This window comes from Hyaena hyaena, unplaced genomic scaffold (assembly GCF_003009895.1).
Source record: "Hyaena hyaena isolate Hyena2069 unplaced genomic scaffold, ASM300989v1 scaffold_114, whole genome shotgun sequence".
Lineage (NCBI taxonomy): Eukaryota > Metazoa > Chordata > Mammalia > Carnivora > Hyaenidae > Hyaena > Hyaena hyaena.
In genome coordinates, this window is record NW_024080746.1 from 752,438 (window position 1) to 777,688 (window position 25,251).

Consider the following 25,251-nt stretch of genomic DNA (forward strand, 5'->3'; position numbering starts at 1 on the left):
ACCCTTCCTGTACTTCTTAGACCTGATTTTGTTTTGGTGCTCACCCTTTTAGAGTGTGCGTGGCCAGGGACAGGCCCTCTCTAGTTCACATGGTGATCTTACCCTTTTCAGTAATCGCCCTTGCCAGGCATTGGTTTAGACACAGGCATGCAATAATTCTGACCAATGAAATATGCCAAGAACTAGATTTCTTGCTCTTGCTTTTTTAAAAAATGTTTTTATTTATTTTTGAACAGAGCACAAGTGGGGGAGGGTCAGAGAGAGAGGGTGACATAGAATCTGAAGTAGGCTCCAGACTCTGAGCTTTTAGCACAGAGCCTGATATGGGGGCTCAAACTCGTGAACCATGAGATCATGACCTAAGCTGACGTTGTATGCTTAACCGACTGAGCTGCCAGGTGCCCCACTTGCTCTTGCTCTTGCTCTCTCTCTCTCTCTCTCTCACACACACACACACACACACACACACACACACACACAGGGAGAAACTTCCTCCTGTCTTTGGACACAAATGTGAGAACAGGTGACTGATGCTGGAGCTGTGGCAGCCATTTTGGCAGCTTGAGGAAGAAGCTGACACTGAGGTAGGCAGAGCGGGAAGATGGAATCCCAGATCCTCCATGACTTCTTGAGCAAACCAGCCCAGGAATGCCCTACTTCTGAACTTCTTGTTCTGTAACATAATTCATTTCCCTATTGTTTAAGTTTCTTAAAGTATGAGTTGTAGCTGAGAGGACTCTGACACCGGGTTATCTGGTGGAGCAGGAGAGAGAATGGTGTGCTCTCACAGCAACTCTCAGAAAGACAGAAGACAACCGTAAGTAATTGCTGAAACCCTCTTTAATGTCCGTGGAACAGGAGAACCATGTTGGGCTAGAACAGCAGGGGTGGGGTAGTATCATATGTGCGTAGGGGGCATTGTCAAGGTTACACGTGTGACAGGATCAACACGTTGGCTCCAATTCCATCTACCAACACAGAACCCTCTCAGGCCGACTGCACACCCAGTTTGGCTTATCACTCTCTCTGACCTTTGCCCCGAGGCCCACCCTCTCTGAGACTCAGTTTCTCTGCCCCTGATGGAATGGGATGGAGTTTATTATAAGCCCTGCTTTCCAGAAGGGGATTGAGTGGGCCCTAAAGATGTGCACCTGGCCGATCGTGTATCAAAACCAGAGCTTCCATGGGGAGAAATATTTCTTTTTATTGTTATTGTATTAAATCCGGCTGTGTTTTCCTTTGGTGGCTCTGGCGAACGATGCGGTCGTGCCGAACATTTGCAGATAGTTAAGGCCTAGTGCAGCAGGAAAATTATTTCTGTGGCTGCTGGCCTGTGCAAGCTCTGCAGCTGCAGAAGCGACCTCCCTGGGTGGGGGGGGGGCGTGAGTTGAGCTGGTGGGTCTGGAGAGCTGGGAGGGGCCGAAGCGCAGAGGGATGAATGGGGCAGGGGCAGGTGTTGTGTCCAGATCCCAGCTCCTGTGTCTGCAGCAACAGAGCGCTGACTTGGCCATGCCCCTCTTCCACCACTGGGGTGACCTCGAGCGAGCGGGAAGAAAGCAACTGGAGGTCCGCCCAGGCCCCCACACCGGACCTTCTGGCCCACGCTTCGCTCTCCTGCAGGGTAAGATGGCACACAGGACGGCAGAGTATCGTCACAGATGAGACGCGGCAGGCTATCAGGGTGGGCTGGCCTCCCCCTGCGCAGGTTTCACACCCGGAGTCACAAGCGTGCTATCCACAGCTGACACTTCGGATGAATTTTCAACTTTCCCACCCAGGGAGCCTCTCTTTTTCCTGCAGGAGAGCCTCTCCAAGGAGTGATTCTGGTTCGGGGCGGGGGGGGGAGGCGGGCGTGTTTTGAGCTTTGGGATCTGGTTTCAGGCCTTTCTTGGAAAGGCACGGAGTTCAGCCGAAAGAAAGGTCTATCACTGGATGGGCCTTTAATTTCCTGCAGCTCCAGATGCCACCTACGAGAGAGAGCTCGTTCTATCCCTAAGGAAGGAACCAGGAGGGATGACAGCCCCTCCATTCCCAGCCTCGGTACCTGATTCCACACTCCCCTTACACCGGCTGTCATGAAGTTATTTTGTTTTCTCTCTCTTTCTACTATAGGGCCACACGCTCTGTGTCTTGCCTTTAAAATCCCAGCACAGGGCAGCACAGAGGAGGCAGGGTGAAGAGTTCAAGGTCTTCGATGGCACAGGAAACTCCTTATCTTGCCCCAACCCTACATGGCCATAAAACCCTACACGCAGCACAGGTTGAGTGGAGACAACCAGCATTTCCAGGTCCTGGCTCTTATCTCATCTCAGAAACAAAAAATCAAAACACCACCGGAGTGCCCTTCCTTGCCTTCTTATCTCCCCACCCCTGGCCCCCCTTCCCCCTCAGACCAGGTCGATTAATCCTTCAGGATTACAGGCTGGAAAGCTCAGCTCTAGCAGTCAGCAAACAGGTCTCAACAGGGGCTGTGGATTTCAAACCGGAAACCCAACCTTCTGAGCCTGCTTAAACCCCTTTCCACCTGCCCGTCGGCGCCTGACAGGCAGCGCTGCGGGCAGGGTGCCAGCAACACCCATGCTGGGAGGCCTTTCGGGGCCCTGACATGATGGAGCAGAGCCGTGGGCCCTCTGGACCCATTACGCTCAATTACACCTTTCTCTCCAGCCGCCTCACCATTACAAACACGGGGACCTGATTCAAAACACCATCCCTTTCAAGCTCTTCCCATAATTTTGATCGACAACATTAAACGCTAATAGAAAAACATCTTATCTCTAATAAAACGAACGCCGACAGAAAGACGGATGCCAAAACCCAGCCACAGGGCGGACGCGATTCTGTGCCAGCCGCGTTCACAGCAGCGCGTCTCCGGCAGAAAGAGAGGACACCGAGAAGCCTGAGGACCCGCATTTAATAAATCACACTGTGCTGGCATCATCAGAATGTTCAGTTTGCAACAGGACCCGTGTCTCTTCTCACGTGCAGACTTGGAAGTGTCTTAGGAGAGAGTCGCTTCCCAAAGCTGTTGTGAGGCTTCCTTCTTTACCACCCCCCAAGCCTCTGACACGCACCCTAAGGATCCCCTCTCCCCTTCATGTTTTCACCGGGCTCTTCCTGCCTGCAGCCCCCACGGTCTCCTTGCCGGCCTCCGCAGCAGAGGCTTCGGCCGCTGCCTGGCTGGACTCAATGCGGCCCTGGCAAGATTTGGGGGCCTGCCCCGTGGAGGTCAGGCCCAGTGTGCCTGTCCCCATCTCGTTCCTCTGAGCCTCCCCGGAACCCACTCTTCTGGCCCCTTCTGGTTCCCCCGCTGCCTGTGTCTCTGTCAGTTTCATGATTTCCCTTCCGAGCCTGTGTATGTCTTCTTCCTCGGAGGGTACCCGTGGTAATGAAGGATGAAAGGGGTTGCATCGGTTCCCGTGGCTCTGGTTTGCTGGGGAGCTGATGGCGGGCCGTCCAGCATCCGCGGCTGCTGTCAACGCCTCGGTGGCGGCACGACTTTCATCTCGGTCTTGCTTTTGAAGCTCCCCTGAAACAGACGCGGGACAGCATCACACCTCTGGTAGGAAGTCAGCCCTCCCTTCCTCTCTCCCCCCAATCCCAGGCCCACATCACAGGGGCTCTGAGATAGAAAATGCTGCTGGCAGGGACCGTAGGACCCCCATTATAAAAGAAAGCAGCCGCTCTGGTGACCGCTGTGTCATTCATGGAGGGAAAGGGAGCCCTTGGCCACATCCATAACCTGTCATTTCCGAGGGCCTGGTTATCTCCTGCTTCATGCTCTAACCGTGGTTCCGTGTGCCATTAAATATCTAAATTGAGGACAAACGTTTTATAGATTCTGCAGCTCAGGAAAGTCCGGGGACCTTTAGTAATGAAAAGAGGTGCTGGCTGCTGTCAGGGCAGGAAAGAGAAGCAGGATTTGGGAGGGATTTAGAGTCCTCCAACCCCCTTTCTCCATCAGCACCTCATTCTTCCATGCAGACTGATGTGGCCTCAGTTCCAATAACATGTTATATGTAAAAGAAGCTTTAGGCTCCCTACACCTCCTAATGAAATTGTTCCACCCAAACTTCTCTAAATAACAAAATTCTCGAGCTCAACCGGAAGGGGATGGGAGAGAATGGGGTCCTGAAAACTGGTATCTAGCCCCATTTTCCTACTCATTGCTTTGTGATCAGGAGGACCTTCTGGCCTCCTTTCCTCAGACACAAAATGAGGGGCAGGACTCTCTGATGTCCCTTCTAGACTGCAGGACTGAGACGTACTTGGGGAGCAGCTTCTTAGCACCCGATCACGTGTGTTCAACGCAAGGCTCTGCAGTTCCCAGATGTCAGGATTTTCTTAGGTCTCTGACCAAACAGTGGTGAAATGCCCGCAAGAGCCTCCAAGGGCTGATTTCAGGGGCTAGAGGCCTGGGGAACACTTCCTGGTACCCACAAGGGGACTGTAGTGGAGTCTTAACTGCGACTGACCTGGCATCAGAGACATGCAGGCTGACAGCTGGCACTTAGGGAAACTGGGGGAGAATTTAGGACAAAGGGAGTTGACTTGTTTGTTTGTTTTTTAAGTTTATTTATTTATTTTGAGAGAGAGAGTGAGCAAGGGCAGGGCAGAGAGAGACAGGGAGAGAGAGAATCCCAAGCAGGCTCTACGCTGTCAGCTCGGAGCCCAACTTAGGGCTTCAACTCATGAACTGTGAGATCATGACCTGAGCCGAAATCAAGAGTCCAACACTCAGGGCACCTGGGTGGCTCCGTCGGTTAAGTGTCTGACTTCAGCTCAGGTCATGATCTCATGGTTTGTGGGTTCGAGCCCTGCATCGGGCTCTGTGCTGACAGCTAGCTCAGAGCCTGGAGCCTGCTTCAGATTCTGTCTCTCTCTCTCTCTCTCTCTCAGAAATAAATAAAACATTAAAACATTAAAAAAAAAAAAAAAAGAGTCTGACACTCAACCAACTGAGCCACCCAGGTGCCCTGAGAATTGACCTGTTCTGACCATGCACTTTCCTGCTTAGAACCTTTCACTGGAGGCTTGCTGCCTTTAGCATAATTTTTCACTCCTTTCTCTTAGGTCTTTGATAAAATCCTACCTGATGAGCTCTTGCCTCAGTCCACAGCCTCATTTCCCATGGTTCTTTCACTTCTGTCCATTTTATGCAGGCACCTTTGGTTTCTCCCTCTCTCAAGTGAATCATACCGGCTAATGATTTGTAGGTGATTTTCTGTGCTGGGCTGAGTGCTCAGTGTTTTACATGTTTATCTAATTCTAGAATGTAAGCAGGAGCCTCCTCTGACCTATTCAAAGTGCATAGCACATCCTAAGCCCTCAAGAATGCTTATAAAAAGGTCCTCAAGGAAAGAAATGTGCAAACCATTATGTCTATAGCTCACCGAATTTTCACACCGTGAACACACCCATGGAAGCAGCAGCCAGGACAAGACCAAAATATTACCAACCCATTACAAACACTTCCTAGTCTGCTGCTCCAGCCCCCGCTTCACCCCCCCCCCCGTCCTGGTCAAGAGTGACCACTATCCTACATCAGATGCCAAAGATGAGTTTTGCCTGGTGTCTGGGGTCTGCATACCAGAATCGCACTGTATATGCTGGGTTGCGTCTGTATTGCTTTGTGTTGAGATTGATTCATCTTACTATCTATAGAGTTGTTTCATTGGAAGGTACCACGAGATTCAACAAATACTTAAGTGTTGAATGAAAACAGGCAATTCACAAGAAAATACAAATGGATGGCAAACATAAGAAACAACAGCATCATACATCAGTGAGATGTAATTTTTCATCTACTGGACTGGCAAACCTTAAAAGGTTTGATAAACCACAGTGTTGCTGAGGATGTGGAAAAATGGGTACAATCATGTATTACTAAAGAGAAGAAAAAAGAGCAAAACTCTTTGACAGGGCACTTAGACTGGATCCATCACAATCCTAAATGCATTTCCCCTTTGGCCGAGTATTTCCATGATTAGGAATCTACCTATGGACACTAGCCCAAATATTTCAAGACATATGTCCCTAGATGCTCACTATGACATTGTATTTTATAGCAGAAACCTGGAAAGAATCTGAGGGCCCATCAGTAGGGGATTGTATATACACCTGCCAAGGTGTAACATTGTTTTTGGGTGGTATACACTAAAACTTGTAGGTTGCCTCTGCGTCAGGGCGGGAAACAAAGATGGAGGAAGGCTTTACGTTTAATTGTATACCTTCCTGTGTCATTTACCTTTTAAACATGTGCTTGTATTGCGAGTTTAAAAAGGTAAGGTATGCGGTGTCCAAGATTTTATCACAATTACCATCTCGTCTTTCCTTCTTTGCATTAATTTGTAGACCCATGAGCCTATATCCACTACTTCTACTTCCCAGCGCTGATTCACCACCCAGATCTTTCAGCTGCCTTGAGCTCTAGTCACCAGACCCAACGCTCTTCTCTCAGTCCCCGCCTGTCTCTGAAGAGTGTGTTTCTATTGGCCACTTCTTCCTCTTAAGCTGTTTCTCCCTTCAGTTTCCAAAACACCGTATTCCTCTGTTTCTCCAATCTAGTTCGGTGAGCATCCCAAATTAGCTTTCCATGGGTGCTGTAACAAATTACCCCAATTCAGTGGCTTGAAAGAACACACATTTATTCTTATAGTTCTGGAGCTCAGAAGTCCGAAATGGCTTTCACTGGGTCAGAACCAAAGCCACACTCCCTTGGAGGCTCTCGGGGAGAATCTGTTCCTCGTCTCTTCAAGCTTCTGGTATCTGCCTGCACTTCTGGGACCACAACAGCATCCCCCCAACGTCTGCTCTCTGTGGTCACGCTGCCTTCTCTTTCCTGTGTGTGTCAATTCTCCTCTGCTTCCCTCTTATGAGGAGACATGTGATTGCATTTAGGACCCACCTGGGTAATCCAGAATGCTCACTCCATCTCAAGTGGGTAAATCAATCACACCTGCAGGTCCTTTTGCCATCCAGGAGAACATTTACCGGTTCCAGGAATTAGGACCTGAAATCTTTGGGGGCCATTTTTCCGCCTCCTACACAGGCCTCTTCACTTCCTTTGTCCATCCCTTGTCTCCTTCTGTCTGCTCAGAGTGGGCCTCCCTCGACTATGTGCCATCTGTCTTCCTTATCTTCATTCACTCTCACTCACTGGCCATCTCGTGACCTTAATTCCTGACCAGGAGTACAGTTCCCAAATCTCTATGGCCCTGGCCTCTTTCTGTTGGAGATACGGACCTAGGCTTTTAGCCACCAACTTGATTCCCCCGCCTGGATGATCTGGAATCCCCTTCCCCCCGAGAACTCCCCCCAGTAGATGTCCTCCTGTCTTCCACATCAGTACTGGTTCATGGTAATATGGGCTTCAGACCTTGAAGCCACTCACCAAAAGTAGTGTATTTCCTTTTCCTACCCATCCACTGCCAAGAACTAGTTAAGTCCCTCGGTGCTATGAACTGAATGTATCCTCTCTCCCACCCAAATGCGTATGTTGAAGCCCTAATCATCAGTGTGAAGTTATTAGGAGGTGGGGCTTTTGGAAGGTAATTCGGCTTCAATGTGGTCATGAGGGTGAAGGCCCACGATGGGATTAGTGCCCTTTAAGATGAGGAAGAGACACCAGAATTCTTGTTCTCTCCCTCTCCTCTCCCCTCCCCCTCTCTCCCTTCTTCTCTCTCCTTTTCCCTCTCCCTCTCTCCCTCTATATCTGTCTCTTCCTCCCCTCACTCTCTCTCTCTACCATTGAGGTCACAGCAAGAAAGTGGTTGCTGCAAGTCAGGAAGAGGATCCTCATCAGACCCTGAACATGCCAGCAACTTGATCTTGGACTTCCCAGCCCCTAGAATTGTGGGAAATAAATTTGCTATTCAGGACACTTCCCTGATAGTATTTTGTCATAGCAGCCTGAGCTGATTAAGACACTCTTAGTTTCTTGCATCTGACCACCCCTCTCCTTTCCCAAAGGAGAATGTCCCTAGTCATGGCCTGATTTTTAAGGCTTCTCTATATAAATCGCTAGATGCATTTCCCCTAAAAGTCAGCTGGATTTGACTTAACATCAGCCAATGAGCAGGTAAGCATTCAGAAAGCAAGTGCAAACCACTCCTGATATTTCATAAACCTGCACTCTGGCAGGTGATAGCTATGTGGTGACTATGAGACTTAAATGAATTTTTGAGGATTATTGACATCATTTAGAAAGACTGAGTATTCAAAAGTATGTATGTCTATTTACATGTAACCTAAAAAGTCGCAAAGATATAGAAAGTTTCAATTACAATGCAGCTTGGAATTTCTGCAACATGTAACTTATTATGTGTTTTATACATATTACATTATTAAATGTGTTTCCCATTTTGACTTTAAGATAATGCATAAACGTATTTGTTACTAAGAACAGTACATGTTTGAGCATCTGTTTATTTAATTGAGTAGCTGAATGTGGTTTTGAGGATTTATTAACCTAATCAAATGTTTAAAAGATTTAGGAAACGGGCACCTGGGCAGCTCAGTCAGCTGAGTGTCTGACTTCAGCTCAGGTCATGATCTCACAGTTCAGGAGTTTAAGCCTCACATTGGGCTCACTGCTATCTGCATGGAGCCCACGCCAGAGCTTCTATCCATACCCCCTACCCCCAATCTGCCCTTCCCCTGTGCTCTCTGAAAAATAAGTAAAATTTAAAAAAATTAAGAAAATAACAAAAGTTTTAGGAAACTTAAAAAAACAGCTGACCCCTGGTAAAAGCTCTGAGAAACTCCAGGAGAGATGAAATACTAGTGAGCTTGGATGTACCGTAAGTCTCACATGAAACCGAGATGAAGGAGGGGTGAAGGAAGAGAGTGTGGTAGACAGACGTGGTCAGTGTGACGCATGGCAGACGGATCACGGAGGGACCAGCGCAATACTGACCACGGTCTCGACACCCCAAACCCATGCCTCTGGTTCTTCTGAACAGATTTGCCTCTCACATTCAGAAGAAGTCACTTTCTTTCTCTTCAGCCCTTTCGATGTCCACAAAGTTCCAGGGACAGAAGCTCAACTAAATCTACTTTAGACTTTCTAAAGCCTGTATTCAGTCACAGAAAACTATGTATTACTGTCCTAGGAAGTCACTTACCCCGGGAAGTAGTGTATCTGAAAATGAGGCCATTACTTGTGCTTACAATGAAATTCATGAATGTATAAATGAGTGAATAGAGCAAGCAATAACTATTCAGGGGCGCCTGGGTGGCTTAGTCGGTTGAGCGTCTGACTTTCGCTCAGGTCATGATCTCGCGGTTCGTGGGTTCGAGCCCCGCGTCGGGCTCTGTGCTGACTGCCAGCTCAGAGCCTGGAGCCTGTTTCAGAGTCTGTGACTCCCTCTCTCTCTGACCCTCCCTTGCTCACGCTGTCTCTCTCTCTCTCCTAGAAATAAATAAAATATTAAAAAAAAAAAAAAGGAAATAACTATTCAGATCTGCTCAGCCAGAATAATGTATGTTCATTCCTAACAGGGTGTGTGTTTTTTTTCTTGTTTTTGTTTTGTTTTTTGTTTTTGCTTCTAGTCTCTTCCTGCTCTAATCCAAATGGTCAGGAGATGGACCTTCCCTAAGGCTTTGCTACTCAAAGTGGGGTCCACGGAACAGCAGAGACACCATCGGCTGGGAGTCGGTCAGACGTGTAGGATCTCAGGCTCGGCCCCACACCTCCTGGTTCAGAACCTGCATTTAAACCAGATTCCAGGTGATCTGGGTGCACGTTAGAGCATCAGAAGCACTAAGAGCTTTAACACAAATGTGACCATGCCTTTCCCCTGTTCTAAAACCTTCAAAGGCTGCCACTGTCTCCGCAACACAGCCCAAGCTCTTAGCCTGACGTTCAAGGCCTTTGATGACTCAATGTCCATCTACCTTTCTACCCTCTGGGTCCTTGCTTCGGTGGCTGATTCTGCCATAGGCAGCACTCCTTGACGGAGCCAGAAGGCCAGCTTCGAAGTCAGCTCTACCTCTACCTCCACTACAAAGGCTGTTTGATTACATGCAGACAGAAGTAGTTTCCATGGTGCCCTCATCTCCCTAACACTCTGTCTACACCTCCAAGGGAACTTTGTAGTTATTACTTTTTTAGCCTTAACTTGTTACTTATGTACAGTAAGCTTATAAAAAAATCACCTGAAGTGTAAAGTCTTACCCGATTGATTTTTAAACTTTGCCTATGTTTTTTTAAAATGAATGTTTATTTACTTTTGAGAGAGAGAGAGAAAGGGAGAGAGAGACAGAGTGTGAGCAGGGGAGGGGCAGAGAGAGGGAGACACAGAATCCCAAGCAGCTCCAGGCTATGAGCTGTCGGCACAGGGCCCGACGTGGGGCTTGCACCTACAAATTGCAAGATCATGACCTGAGCCAAAAATGGACGCTTAACCGACTGAGCCACCCAAGTGCTTCAAACTTGGCCAATGTTCTATGGTGGGGACTCAGCAAATAGCTGATTAAACGCTTGAATCTATGGACATACATATGAATAAACGAATATATTAGTACATATATGTAAATGCCACACATAAATAAAGGAGAGCAATCCTTGAATTTACAGTATTTGTTCTAGGCTGTACCCAGGTTGCTACCACCCTAAAAGTTCTTAAAATGGCACTCTCAGCAAAAAAAGATCTCTAACTCACACAAATATTTAGTGACATCTGAGGTAGCTCAGGGAAGCAATAACATAATTTTCACACTAACAAGAAAATTTTTATGGTAGCTGTATGGGGATATGGGAAACACTGAGTCAAAACGAGCAAGTTTCCAGCATCGCGTAGGAAGCTGTATTCAAAAGGAGTAAATTACGGTCCTTTCTGCAGTTAAATTTTTCACCAACGTGAGATGAATAAACTCCTTCTGGAAATTACTCTTATGAAATTACTTCTTCCAGGACACTTAATAGTAAATTCTGGTGCCCCTGAAAAATTAATTAACCTTACCCGTGACAACCTAACCCCTAAACCATTTGCGGTGTTTTTACTGTGGGTCAGGTTAATCTTCTCTCCCTTAATTTACATCTAAGTGAGGGTGGTCTAAATTACACGGGGGCCTTTTGGTCGCCGCTACTTTACCTTGTGCCATTTCTTTAGATGACATTCTGCTCGTGTCCAAATGCATGAATCTTTTTTAAATGGCAAACCTCTGAGATTACCAGGGAGAACTTTTCAACCTTTTTTTGGCTGGGGGAGGGGGTGGGGAGCCACACTGCTGTCACCCTTAGAGGTCAAAACAGAGCTGTAAACGGGAGATGGACCAGATTATGGTTCTACTGTTTGGTCCGATCAGGGACTTCCTTTTATTTTCCCCCCCTGAGAAAGTGGATTTTCAGAGCCTCAGGAACCATAAAAATATAGGGGCCAGGCTTCATCCAGGATTAGATTATGGGTCAACAGCAAGATTTTTCAATCCTCTCCTCCCTTTGGTTATCTAAAAGATATCTGACAATGTGCGAGTCATCGTCAGGAGACAAAGAAAAGTTCCCAAGGATGCTGCATGGCAAGGACCTCTGCTCCTTGCTGGAGGTGAGGAATCTGCCCTTAACCCTGTGATTCTGGAATGTTAACTCCTATGCTGTGAGAGTTTGGGTTTTCCCTTGAGAACTGACACGTAGCATTGCCCTTTCCATTAAAAAAAAAAGGGAGGGGCACCTGGGTGGCTTAGTCGGTTAAGCGTCCGACTTTCGCTTAGGTCATGATCTTGCGGTTCGTGGGTTCGAGCCCCGCATTGGGCTCTGTGCTGACTGCCAGCTCAGAGCCTGCAGCCTGTTTCAGAGTCTGTGTCTCCCTCTCTCTCTGACCCTCCCCTGCTCACGCTGTCTCTCTCTCTCTCTCCTAGAAATAAATAAAAATATTAAAAAAAAAAAAAGGATTTTTGAACTACCTCAGCATGGGAAAATATGATTGGAAAAGAATAGCAGTTCCTCTGTGCTGTTTTAGCACACAGCATTAGTATCCTTAATCCTTTCTAATAACAAAACAAATATCAATAGTGATGAGGCAATCAGCCAGTAGAATTGCTTTATGATATCAATAGTAAGGAAAGAAAAAAATATTTTCTCAGAAAGACGAAGAAATAGTAGCTCTTCATAGAAAGCCCGTTAGTCTCCTAAAAAAAGTGTCACCCTCCCACATTGGCCCAAAGGGGATATTCGTCTTCCTTCGTTAACTGATCTCTGACGGGCTTTGTCCTCACAAGCGTGGGATTCTTTCAGTTGGAATTAATCAGAGATGCGGTGATGACGAGACCTACCCAGACGCTGACAGCCCCTGTGTAAATGCTTCCTTGTTCCCACCGCACTGGTGGAGGACAGGTTTGGAACAATGAGAGGTAATGATGGAACTCTGGAGGCTATCATTTTGAATCAGGCCATTACTAACGCTACCCTTGTGAAAATCAAGCCGGTCTCATGTTCCATTTCAGTTTAGCAGGCCTGGACCCACCCAGGGGCTAAACAAGCTCAGAGCAGATAGGGGGCTTCGGGTCTCCATGGGGACACCGGATGCTGGCACGGGGTGACCATCAGCCGAGGCACGTTCCAGACTGCACCGTGGACCGTCATGTGCTACAGGCCAGATTTGCAAACAGCCATGTGCTGCTGGCTGGAAAGACCCGGTCTTGCCTTCTGGCCAGTATGAAACCCACCTGAGTTGGGGATTCTCTCCAAGAATCTCCCTGCGTATGCTTGGGGATCCTCTTTGTTGAAATACCAGACCATTCCATGCACTATTACGAGTGATTGAGACAAGCTTCAAAATACAGCTGTACCGAGTGAGCCTTGCCGAGCCCAGCTCAGATTAGCAGAACTGCTGGTCTGACCCAAAGACCAGTGATTATTTGCTTCCAGTTCTAAGCTTTGGGGTGGTTTGTTACACAATGGTAGCAACTGTTTCGAACTGGTTAGTACGGCTTGATAAAAGCATGGTTTTTATGTCAGATAATCATCAGACTGGGTAGGCCAGTTTGCAGGGTTCCGATTTTAAGTGGAAACCAAAGGTTGCTGAGCAGGTACACGGGTGTTGGGGAGCAGTGCTCCAAAGGCTTTACCCTACAGCAGCAGGGGGGAGGGTGGGAATGAAGTGGGAAGGGTCTAGAAGACAGGGAAACTGGGAAGGAAGCCCTGTGCAGGAAGTAAAGAGGGTCGAGCCAAGCCAGAAGTGGGAGGAACGGAGGCATGAAAAGCTCTGAAGAAGAGTGGCCACAGGCCAGATATGGATGAGGAAGCAAAGCTAACAGGGGTCAATGATGACTCCAAAGGTAGCTGGGGAGCTGAGAAGGTGACAAAAAAAAGGAGGAAGTGTGGAGAGCTGGTGATGTCATACTCGAGAAGTCCACATACTGTTTAAGAGGTAAAGTTTGTACTTTGGGGAAATAAGGGACTATAACTCTGCAGATGGGACCCAGTGGGGGGAAAATATTTCAAGAATGTTTTCATAGAGGTGATGGTTGCAGGCATGACTCAGAGCAAGAGGAGATGGAGAGAACGTACAGAATTCGAGGAAAGTGCCTTGGCTCCTGCATGCTGGGTATATAAGTTATGTGCTGCTGGGCCACAGGTTAACTCAAAACTTAGCAGCTAGAGACTTAGGAACCTGGAGCAACTGATCTGGGTGGCTCTCACTTGCAGTGTCTCATGACGTTGTCATCAAAATGTTAACAAGGGTTGTTGTCATCTGAATGCTTGACTGGGGCTGCAGAATCTGCTTCCAAGATGGTGCACCCCCATGGCTGGTGGCTGGAAGGCCTCAGTGCCAGGCCGCATGAACAGCATGTAGGATTGCTTGGGTATCCTCAAGACATGGCAGCCGGCTTCCTCCAGGGAGGATGGCCCGAGACAAAGAGAGCAAGGAAGACGCCATATGTCTTTTATGACCTGGCCTACCTAGGAAGTCACATAAGGTCACTTGTGCTTGTATTCCATTAGTCACCCAGATTAACCCGGATATGATGTGGAGAGGAATATTCAAAGGCATAAATACCAGGACATGGGGATCACTGGGGGCCATCTCAGAAGTGGGCAATCACACGAGGAATAAAAAGGGAAGACAAACAAAATGTGGAAAGGTACGAAGGAGAGATAGTTTAGCTGGGGAAACAAGTCTGCCACGCAGGAAGACGGCTGCATCTCACACTTGGGGGCTCCTCTGGCGTCCTCAACGGTGCCTTCAAAACACTCTGCCTCAGGGAAGTGTCTCTGGTAAAGGAGAAGCTTTCATTCCCCATCTAAAGGATTCCCAGGACATTTACCTGGTGCCAGACAATGGGCCAAAATTTCCCTGAGGTTAGCACCATCATCTCACCATTTTAGAGGTAAGGAGACAGGCAGAGGTTACCATTCCAACGTCTCAGAGCCAACACAATATGGGGCTGGAATATGAGCCTGGACTGTTCATATCCTGAGCCCTTGCTCTTAACCTCGATGCCACTGTGCTGAGTCCAGAGGCCTGCAATCTTCTGCTGGAAGCCCCAAACAAGACAAACCCATATAAGCAACAAGAGGAAATGTAAGGAAAGACCCCACGGTGCCACAGAAGATGTAGGAAGGGGAAGAACTGATGCCCACCGAGCCCCTCCTCTGTGCCAGGCGTACGTCAGGCAGACAGGGAAATCAAGGTGTGCTTACTGACCGTCCTTGGAATTCGCTTTGTTCTCAGCGGGCTGCTCGATGAACTTCAGCAGGGGAGATCTTGATCTCTGTATGGTGGGAAGAGCGGGGTCGCTGAACAGTATGGTGTCCTTGCCCCCTGTTGCAGAAAAGGGAATAATGGACACCGTACGTCACCAGTGCAGTTATGGCTCCATTCACCCCACACAATGGCCTGGCTGTTTAGGTGAACAAGGCACTGTCTTTAATCACAGGTCATGCCGTGGAAGGGAAATGGCCAGCAGGCCCCTTCTGTAGCATGAGGATCAGGCAGGGAGGTCCAGGGTGAGCTCTCTAACGGTCCTGAGAGTCTGCTGGGACATGGCTGCCAACAAATGCCACCATTTGTTATGTTGGCCACAAACCGAATGGCTTTGATCTGGGTGAGAGGAGAGCACGGATAACCACTGCAGGGTGCTCGGGAGGGCAAGCTTGCAACCACGCTCTACAGGGTTTGTGTCCTGGACCCCATCACTTGCTAGCTGGCTGACTTCGGGCAAGCAACTTAAGCCTCGGAGCCTTCCTCTGTAAAATAAGGAAGAACCCGCCTCACTGGGTGCTTGTGATGGAATGAACTGATTCACGTAAAGCACTGAAGCATTTCATCAGCTCTCACTGAAATGTCACATATTGAAATTATTACTTTACAGTGTAGGGAGCTATGTACATACACTCTACACACTTACACTATACTCGCCATATACACTATATTGGACTTAATTCAATTTGGTCATTTAGACTGAGTACTAATCTGTCACATGGAAGGTAGTATCCAGTGCCCCAAATTATCACAGCTAAACTTTCTCTTAGAATATCTAGTCCCATACTAGCCAAACCCTTTCATCTCTTATGAACTTCTAGTATGAACTCCCTAAGTGGATAGAGAAAGTTTGAGGAAAACAAGACCATCACAACTCTATTAATGTTAAGGTCATGGAAAGTTCTGGAAATTAGGAGTATGGAAGTGTGGCTTTGAAACACGAGCATCATGAACAGAGACGCACAGACACAAAACACATGGACATAAAGGGATGTTGCCCAGGGGTCAGGAGGGCACACCAAGCAGGCTTTGATCCCAGACTTCTGTCCACGAGGCCTTGTGACTCCCTCTGTGGGAACCGCAGTGCCACAAATGAAAACCCCAGGGCTTCGGATACAGCCAATGCTCCAGCTGAGCAGTCCAACTTTGAGCAAGACCTTTGCTAAAGCCAAGCCACTCTCTGCAGCTCACATCAGGGGCCCTAAAGCTCTGTGCTTTTACTCTGCTTCAGGTTCAGCAGATATAGAATGGTATTTCTGTAAAGATGGTCCCTCCTTTGGAGAACCAGATGAACCCTGGACTGTACCTCTGAGCCCTCAGTTTGTTTACAATACTATCTTCCCAGGTGGGAACTTCATTTCCAAGACTGTAGTAGAGAGTCCAGCATACGGTAGGTGCTTAATAAATAGCTGATAAGTGTCTAGATAAATGGGTTCTTGGGACTTCTGATGTCTCGGTGGGCACAGGTGTTTGCTCCTGCCTCAGGCAGATGGCACATGTTCTTAGCGGCCACAGCACTCTGCTTCCCGCTGAGGGTCATCCCAGAAGAACAGAAACCTGATGGAAGCCAATCCTGAAGCTCTCCACCAGCACAGGTAGCATCTCACGTGGGAAAACCTCCAAACTCTATAGGGACACGGTCTGGAGACGTGTCCCAAAGAGAACTGTAGATCTACAGGTTCGGATATTATTATTAGGAAGCTCTCAAATGAAATAAAGACCATCAGGTCTCCCTTTGGGCTGCAAATATCCAATCTGAGGGAGTAATGGGTACTATGAACCCACAGCAGACGCCTCAGGGTGAACTTTTGTTTCTCTCCATCAAGGCAACAGTTACCGTCTTCACGTCAGGAGCAGAAGGGCGTTTCTTGAACTGTCTTTCTCTAGCAGGTAGACCAGTTCTTCTTCCTGGAAGAGACACCCTGCCACTCTGTGTCCTGACCAGTCTTCCAAGTCCCCACTGCCCTGGTGGCTGAAGAATCAGAATTATGGACAGAGCTGGGAGCTGGGTGCAGCCAAGTGGCTACGGTGGCCTGAGGGAGGCTCTCAGCTCCTCCTGTCATGAGGAATTCTCTAGGGTGCAATGCCTCCATGGCCCTCTCCAGCCACAGAACATCATCCTTTCCATAGTGACTCCTCGAAAATGTGGAGCCAGCACCATTAAACCTCTCCAAGGATCTGAGCAACAAGCATTAGCGAAGAGAAACTGAAGCTATTGCTCTCCATGGCCAACCGAGGTGGGGGTTGGGGAGAAGATAAATACTTTCTGAAATTCCTGCCTGGAGAGATCATTTCCTAATCTGAAGGTAAAATGCCGCGATTTTGTCATTCTTGCAGTGTTTGAAGGATTCAAAGGCTTATTAGAACGTGGTCCTATCATTTCTAAGTCTGAATTCCATCTATGCTGATGAATTTGAGCTCTACTCTGATGGTCTCCTATCTCATTATCTCATTATGGTGCATCTACCTGGAGGAGGAGGAGTAAGGCGAGGTGACCCACAAGGAGTCAAGCTGCAGGCAGTGTGGAAGGCCACGGAGGCACCTCCATTCACCGGGCATGAGTGTCTGGAAGCCTTCTTGATTCCCTGTAACACAACATCCCTCCTGCCCTTCTCCAAAATGTGCCAAGTAGTTTCAAAATGCACATTTTCCTCCTCAGGCTGATGCTTAGAGCGGAGAAGAGGGAAGTAAAATAAAAAACTCAAGGAGCCAGGCTCGACTTTTGCCAGTTTTTTGTTTTGTTTTGTCTTTCAGTGTTCCTTTTTAGAGTAAGAGCTTGTCCAGGAAACATAAGGACCCCACTCTCCCTGAGGAGGCCAGCAAAGGGCTGGAGGGCTGGGGTGTCATTCCCACCTGGGGGATCAGGTCCGCACCCTCCTCCTTCTCACAGAAGCCCCATGTCTTTTCACCCCTCAGGAACTGATGAAACAATCTGGAATACTCTCTGCTATCCAGATCATTTCTCCATGCGGGCTGTGACATTTGTCAAACTTGCCTACTTCCCAGCAAGATCACAAACCTTCCCCAATTCTATCAAACAACATCAAGATCTGCATCTTGTTGGCTAGAGAGTGAGGAGGGAGGGAGAAGAGACTCAAAGAAAACCCATTTCATGCTCAAAGTCCAACAACGATTCTGGCATGGAGTGAGGCGGAATTCACCACTGCCCTTCGGAGTCTCAGGGCAGACTGTTCTGGCTCTGAACGCCTCTTCTTGGATCCACTTTGCTTTGAAATCCAGTCCCCAGGTGATCTGATTCACCCCATTCTTCTCTTCTCTGAACTGCAGTTTCCCAGTACAGGTGGAAACTCCTGAGTTCTAATACCAGCCTCGGTGGCTTTAAGTGTCCTGTAATTTTCTGAGCCTTTGTTTTCTCATCTAAAATGGAGGGGATTGGACTAGATCAGGAAAGGGGAAGTGTTTTCTCTCACATGTCAACTCTCACGAAGAGGTGGCTTCCTGGGAAGCCAGGGTAGATGTCTGTTCTGAAGGCCACATACGAGATTAGTATGGAAGAGCCATGTGATCAATTAGTAATGTCTGCCACTGCCGTGGGGATGGGTGTTTTCTAATACACACCAAGTATTTGCCATCCTTGAACCCTTCGCTCTCAGCTGTCCTTCCAGGCCTGGCATTTGACGACTCTTCACATTGTTCACTCACACACTAACACCTTTATCACTCAGCACTTAGTTTATATATCACTGCGTGCTTTCTTCTCATTGCTAGATGCGTGTGCATCTTGCTTCCCTGATGGGACTCTGGATTCTTGGAGGGGACAAGGGGCATGTCTAGAATGCCCCATACAGAACTGAACTCACAAAGGTGATGCTCAAAAAGGTATCAACACCTTGATGGGCTGATATGTTGGAGAAGACACTGATCCTTTCAAGATGCTAGTAAATGAGAGAGAGCTAGCAATTCTCTGAAACTACTGGGGCTCAGTCCCCTCCAAGGGGCTGAAACACTGATACAGCTTCTCCCTGGGGAGAGGAAGAGGAAGAAGAGGAGGAAAAAATGGAAGAGGAAGGGGTGGAGAAAGAGAAAAGATGAGAAGGAAGTGGAGGTGGAGGTGGAGGAAGAGGAGAAAAGGAGGGAGGGATGCAGAGGGTGACCCTTCCTCCGCTCTTTAGTGTGTTAAATGCTGATCACCAATGCTGAGCAGATGGAAGGAGCTGATTGGCTTTATACTACAAGAGGCCCTTCCCTTACTATTTTTTCACCAAGGTTTAGAAATGATCGCAAGCCATGTCTCATTGTAACACCCTTCATAAGTGTACCAGAGCAATGCTCTTTCCCTTACATTAAACTGTATTGGATCTGGGGAATCCCCACTGTTTGTCCCCCCCACCCCAACTTTGTGTCTATGTGGGGGCTGGATATTAGAACGAACATGGCCATGGCATAAAATCCATTTAGCTGGGTCCCTCAAAACTAATTTTACCATTCAATATTTGCTTTGTACTAATTGAATTCTCTATTTCAATTGACTGTTCTAATCAGAAAAGTGCAATGATACATAGAAAATGCATTCCTATTTATTTACATGCAGGGATGTTATTAATGCATTGCTGATACTAGCCACAAACACAGATATTTTAAATAGAACGTACTGCCGAATCCTACTGAAACATTGTAGCTCAGGCCTTCAGGCAGCAAAAAGGAGGAAAGAAAGAATTGTTAATGCATAATATGGCATTTAACCCAGACCAAACAACACCAGAGAGAGGAAGTTCTCAGCATTCCTTTTACATAAATAGTAGAAATAAAACACTGTGAAATTTCACTAAATCATTTGGAGAAAAAAAATCAAAACTCCAGTACAGGCACAGAAATAGCAATCTGACTGCACAAAATAAACAATAAATTTGCCTGTGTTGAAATTCAATGCAATGCAAGAAAGTCCTTCAAAGAAGATAAGGTTTTAACTGCATCAAAAGGTTCTTGTGCAAAATGGATCATTCAAATCCCCAGAATGGCAATTGCCACTAATTAGCTCTGTTAGGTCTTTTGACATCAAGTTCAAGGAATCTCTGCTAAAAATTCCAATTTATGAAACGCACTTGCAGACAACCTAAGGCAGCTATTCAGATTTACATTAAGAAAACGTGTTGTTGCCCAAGTCCCTATAGCAATTTTCATTTCTTGTATGTTACCGGGAAGCAACTGATATGATTCAAGGGTAGAGGAGGCTGGTTTGTGCAGAAAGGTTAAGTAACTAAAAATATGTGTACAATGTTGCTTCCAGGGAAAGAGGAGGTGGTGGGAAATGATAAATACAAGTTTCTGGAGAGTTTAAAGAAAGGGGGAATAGCTGATGGGGGTCTCACGAAGGGGGTATTTTACCAAGAAAACAGGATAAGTATAGCTAATTAAAGTGAAACATCAGTTTCCTCATGCAGAGTACAACTGTGGAAGAAAGATCTCCAAAGAAAATTTTGATTTTCAAGCTGCACAAAAAATGGGATAGAGGAAGAGAGAGGAAGAAGGCTGTATAGCGCATTAGGGTTAGAACAACTGTTAGCCCTTCTTTGCATTTTTAGGAATGATAAACAGAACAAACTTTTGTCAGTTCTTACATTCATTTGTAGGATTGATGATTAAATTGTACAAATCAGTGTACATTCTTATATTCATTTTAGGGATCATACTTAAAATGAACAAATCTTGGAGTGCCTAAGTGGCTCAGCTGGTTAAACACCCGACTCTTGACTTTCACTTGGGTCATGATCTCACAGTTCGTGAGCTAGAGCCCTGTGTCGGGCTCTGCGCTGACAGCGCAGAACCTGCTTGGGGTTCTCTCTATACCGCTCTCTCTGCTCCTCTCCTGCTTGCTCTCATGCCCTGTATCTCTCAAAATAAATATGCTAAAAAAAATAAAATAAAAAGAACAAATCTTTATAAGGTACCTATGAGTTAAAAAAATGAAACAATTTACTATATTCACAAAGGTGAAAAATAAAGCATATACAGACACATACAACGACAATTTCTGAATTTAGGTTAGTAAAACTTCATAGTTCCACAGATGGAAACTTGCATATTTATTGAGGTTTTCAGATTTTTTCAAAATTGATTGCTTCTAAGTTTATTTTTAAAAATTTTTTTACATTTATTTATTTTTGAGAGACAGAGTAAGACACAGTGTGAGTGGGGGAGGGGCAGAGAGAGAAGGAGACACAGAATCCAAAACAGGCTCCAGGCTCTGAGCAAGCATTCAGCACAGAGCCTGGCACAGGGCTCAAACCCACAAACCGTGAGATCATGACCTGAGCCGAAGTCAGATGCTCAACCAACTGATCCACTCAGGCACCCTGATGGCTCGAAGTTTAAAGTGCCTGTAGATTTCTCCACAATGATCTTCAAATAAAAGGACATTTAAAAAGTGGAATCTTCTTTGCAAATTATGTGAGGGCTTCCTTAAAAAAAAGAAAAGAATTTTCATGAAGATCTGCTTACCTGGAAGACTCCACAAACCAGAAACTTCCAGAGTTCTTAACTTTTTCTCCAATTCAGCCACCCGGTTCCCTAGGATTCTGGAAAACAGGAGAAAATGGCAACAGACAGATTAATGAGTATCTTATCAGCTCTCAGGGCTGTGAGTAAGCTACTTAAGAAACCCAGTAGTGCCCTGATAGAAAATGTTTTGAGATTTAAGATATATGCAAAAAAAAAAAAATGTGTGTGTGTGTGTGTGTATGTGTGTGTGTGTGTAAAGAATATATATTATTTACATACACACTCTATTGAAAGTACATATGAAAACATAAAATGAGTGATTAAAAAAATACTAAAATGTTGCCATTCAAGTGAGTCCTCTCCCACATAGGTAGTTCCCCTGGGAAGCTAAACAATTATTTCATCATGGCCCCAATTTTTTTTTAACACAATTTCTATATGGGAATTTCTCATTGCTAAAGATTACAATTCATTTTGAATATCCTTAGTACTATCACACCTGATTCTTTGAGGATGGATCTGAGTTCTGGAAACAACCAAGTCTAACAAATAAGATAGGTGAACATGCTCGGTAAAGTTGCTTTGAGTCAATAAAACAGTAAGATCTGCCTTCTTATTACCTAACCTACATCTTACTGATATCCCTATTCTCGATACCTAGCATAATGCCTGGTTGATGGCAGGTGTTCGATAAACATATTTGATTACATAAAATGCTTTCCTTTTTTCAAGGCTTGTAATTATCTATGGAAGGAATTAATAGGCATTTCAAAAGAACAGGCATTTCAAAGATTCTGCAATTGCAGAATCACTAGAATAATTAATTATATTGCTTTCCAAGGTGACCATGCTGGCTCATTGTGACATATAAGTTCTGGAATGTCGATCTGAAAAGATTATGCTGTTTACTTGGAGGCCAGACTTTGTCTACATGCATGGAAAGACATGAACGTGAGCATATATTTCCCATGTTTCACTCTATGCAAAATTAAACATAGTTGGGAAATGATTTCACAGTCATCTAAAACTCTGATCACTTGCCATGGGCCTGGAAATTGAAAAACCAGTCTTTATATTATTTGGGGGATTTTCTTGGCATTGCTGTGCTAAAGTGATGCAGAAATCACCTTCATAGCAATGTTTCGATTCCTTTCAGCAGGAGAAATCAGAATGCCAGAATTGTTCTCCTACCTCTCTTTATATTCCAGAGATAGCTGCACACACCCACATACATACAGAGACATGAATATGTATATATCTGCACATATATATATGGCTTCGGATCCATCTTTATTTTACCTGAATTGACTTGCAGCATCTTAATTAATATTCCCTTTGAGTCCACAGAAAACTCTGACATTACTATATGTGGTTTTCTTCACCGAGGTACCTGGAGCTTTTCTTCTTTTCCTTAAGTCTTATATTCTGCATAGTCTTTATCAATTATCATTTTCACCCTATTTGTTGGGTCTATTCTGCTTTCGTGCCACTGACCCCTCAATAAACACCATTCTTCGTAATCTCGCCTTCAATATTTTGCTCAGACCTTCTGATCCAAGCTCCCTTTTCACCAGCTGATGGGTTTGAGATGCAATCACAGCAGAGTTCAAGTTGATGCCTGTTTCTTATCAAGATCAGATCATCTGTATGTGGCTGTCTCTTGGAAACAAAAGACAAGGCTTAACTCTTCTGTGTATACTGAAGGATGCTGTCAGAGCAACGTTTGAAGGCGTGGCGAAGAGACATTTGGTTCTTTTTTTACTGATGTTCCCGGATAACACAGACCTGTCTCCCAGAAATGGACTGGGGTGAATTTGTTGGTGTCCCCTACTTTGAGGGACCCTGCCCATTTGTCAGCAGTGACTGTTCTCTTTGGCCTGACATAAGCATCTGATACAGAGCTAGAGGTAATAAAATGGACCAAATGGAAACCGTGCTGGTAGTAACAGTAACAATAACATCATCAATAACAATAACAACCACACTACCGTGAGCATGAACAGCAAAACTAATCTTTCCCGAGTCCTGGGTATGAGTCAGAGCCCATGCTGAACACCTACTGAACTTATATGATCTCATCTGACCTGACAAAAACCCTGCAGTGTACGTAGTGTTATTACCTTCTTTTTACACATGTTGAACCTAAGGAACAGAGAGGTTAAGCCACTTGCCCAAGAACACAGTTTATCTCCAAAGTGTAACTTTTGCCAACCCCCAGTGCTCTCATCCAGCCCATTCTACTACTCCCATTGGGAAATAGAGGTGCAGAAGTTAGTTACTGTGACCAAAAGCAGAAGCAAGAATCAGCTGGTGATGAATCTAGATTTGAATCCACAACTCAGTTTGCTGGCAAAGTGCAGGCTCTTAACCAACACCTAATAAGGGCACTTTAAAATAAGCATTCTTGGGGCGCCTGGGTGGCTTAGTCGGTTAAGCATCCGACTTTCGCTTAGGTCATGATCTCGCGATTCATGGGTTTGAGCCCCACATTGGGCTCTGTGCTGACTGCCAGCTCAGAGCCTGGAGCCTGTTTCGGAGTCTGTGACTCCCTCTCTCTCTGACCCTCCCCTGCTCATGCTGTCTCTCTCTCTCTCTCTCTCCTAGAAATAAATAAAACATTTAAAAAAAATCTAAAATAGGCATTCTTGTGTCTGGAACTCGGACTCTTTAAAAACTGTTCACAGGGAACCTGGGTGGCTCAGCTGGTCAAGCATCTGACTCTTGGTCTCAGCTCAGGCCATGATCTCATGGATGGTGAGATCAAGCCCCGCATCAGGCTCTGTACTAACAACGTGGAGCCTGCTTGGGATTCTCTGTCTTCCTCTCTCTCTCTGCCCATCCCCTACTCTCAAAAAATAAACAAACATAAAAAAGCAAAAAATCTTAAAACCTGTTCATAATTCAAATATGGATGCAGCTGGCCTGACTCGAACAATATAACACAAGATTCCTCAAATGACAAAAAGGCTCTTCCTGACTGACTTCCCTCTTCAGGGGGTCCGCTGACCATGTTGTGGGGCAGCCCAGGGGGAGAGGTGGCCGTGTGCATAGATGAAGACAGTAAAAGTAGGAACAGGGTCCCCTGGATTCAATTAGACCAATTCAACACACGATTACTGAGGCCGTAGGGGATAATGAAGACAAGCAGCCTCTGTCCCTGTATTTGAGGGACTAAAAGTCTGGTGGGAGCCGTGTACACAGAGAAACACACACATGTACAGAGCCTGTTGCAGGCTGGCATAACATTTATCAATCACTTATTCTCTTCCAGTAGTACTACTCTAAGCACTGCACAGCTATTACCTCCCTGAGCCCTTTGCAACGACCGGTGAGGCAGCTCTTAATACGTTTAGTTTGTACGTGAGGGAACTGAGATTCAGAGATGTCAACTACCTTGCCCAGGGTGACACAGCTGGTAAGGGGAAGGTCCAGAATCGGAATGTGGGCCTGAAGTTACACAAGCAGTTATGTAGAAGTGTAGACAGGCAGTGGAGTCAATGAAAGATGGACCCGGAGTGGTTTTTAGGGACCCAGCTCATGAACGGTCTTGTGGCCATACTGAGAACGGTGAGACTTTTATACATTGGCAACAGTGAGACACTGGAAGGTTTTAAGCATAGAAGCAGTAGAATGAAGTTGAGGAGAAGTATTCTTGATGCAGAGTTGAGAATGGACTGGAACCAGTATGAGTGGGAGCAGGAAGACCAGACAGAAGGGTGTTGCTCAAGTCAGTGATGGTGGCGGCCCAAACAAGCCCGTGGGGACGTGGGAAGTCAACCGAATGGAGTGATAACATGGAGGTGAGTGAGGAATTTGAATGGGCCGACAGGATATCCATGTAGACAGCTGGCCAAGTGGGAGAAGGAAAGTCTGGGAGGGCAGAGAGGAGCATGTAGGCCGGGGAGTGGGCCTGCTCACCAGCAGAGTGTGAGAAGCGAGAAGAATAGGGGTCTTGAGTACCTCCTGCACAACAGGAAGAAAGGACTAGACAGACAAAGTTAGACAGGGAAGAGGAGAACCAGGCAATGTGGGACCTGGAAGCCAAGAGGAGAGAGAGTTCTGGCTGGGACGGTGTGGTCAGGATCGT

The 25,251-nt window shown here is 46.3% G+C and overlaps 1 protein-coding gene across 3 annotated transcripts in view; it reads right to left on the reverse strand.

Annotated features, from left to right (window-relative positions):
* Window positions 1-2,897: 2,897 nt before the first annotated feature.
* Window positions 2,898-25,251, reverse strand: part of CCDC149 (coiled-coil domain containing 149) — a 102,651-nt gene continuing 80,297 nt past the window's right edge. For 2 of the 3 annotated variants that reach the window (XM_039236651.1, XM_039236649.1), the window contains 4 exons: window positions 21,165-21,241; window positions 19,319-19,351; window positions 14,649-14,765; window positions 2,898-3,529 (listed from right to left, as the gene is read on the reverse strand). In XM_039236651.1, the coding sequence (XP_039092582.1) occupies window positions 3,096-3,529; window positions 14,649-14,765; window positions 19,319-19,351; window positions 21,165-21,241 (661 nt within the window). In that variant the 3' untranslated portion in view covers window positions 2,898-3,095. The remainder of the gene's footprint in view (window positions 3,530-14,648; window positions 14,766-19,318; window positions 19,352-21,164; window positions 21,242-25,251) is intronic. The other variant, XM_039236650.1, reaches the window with a different exon arrangement.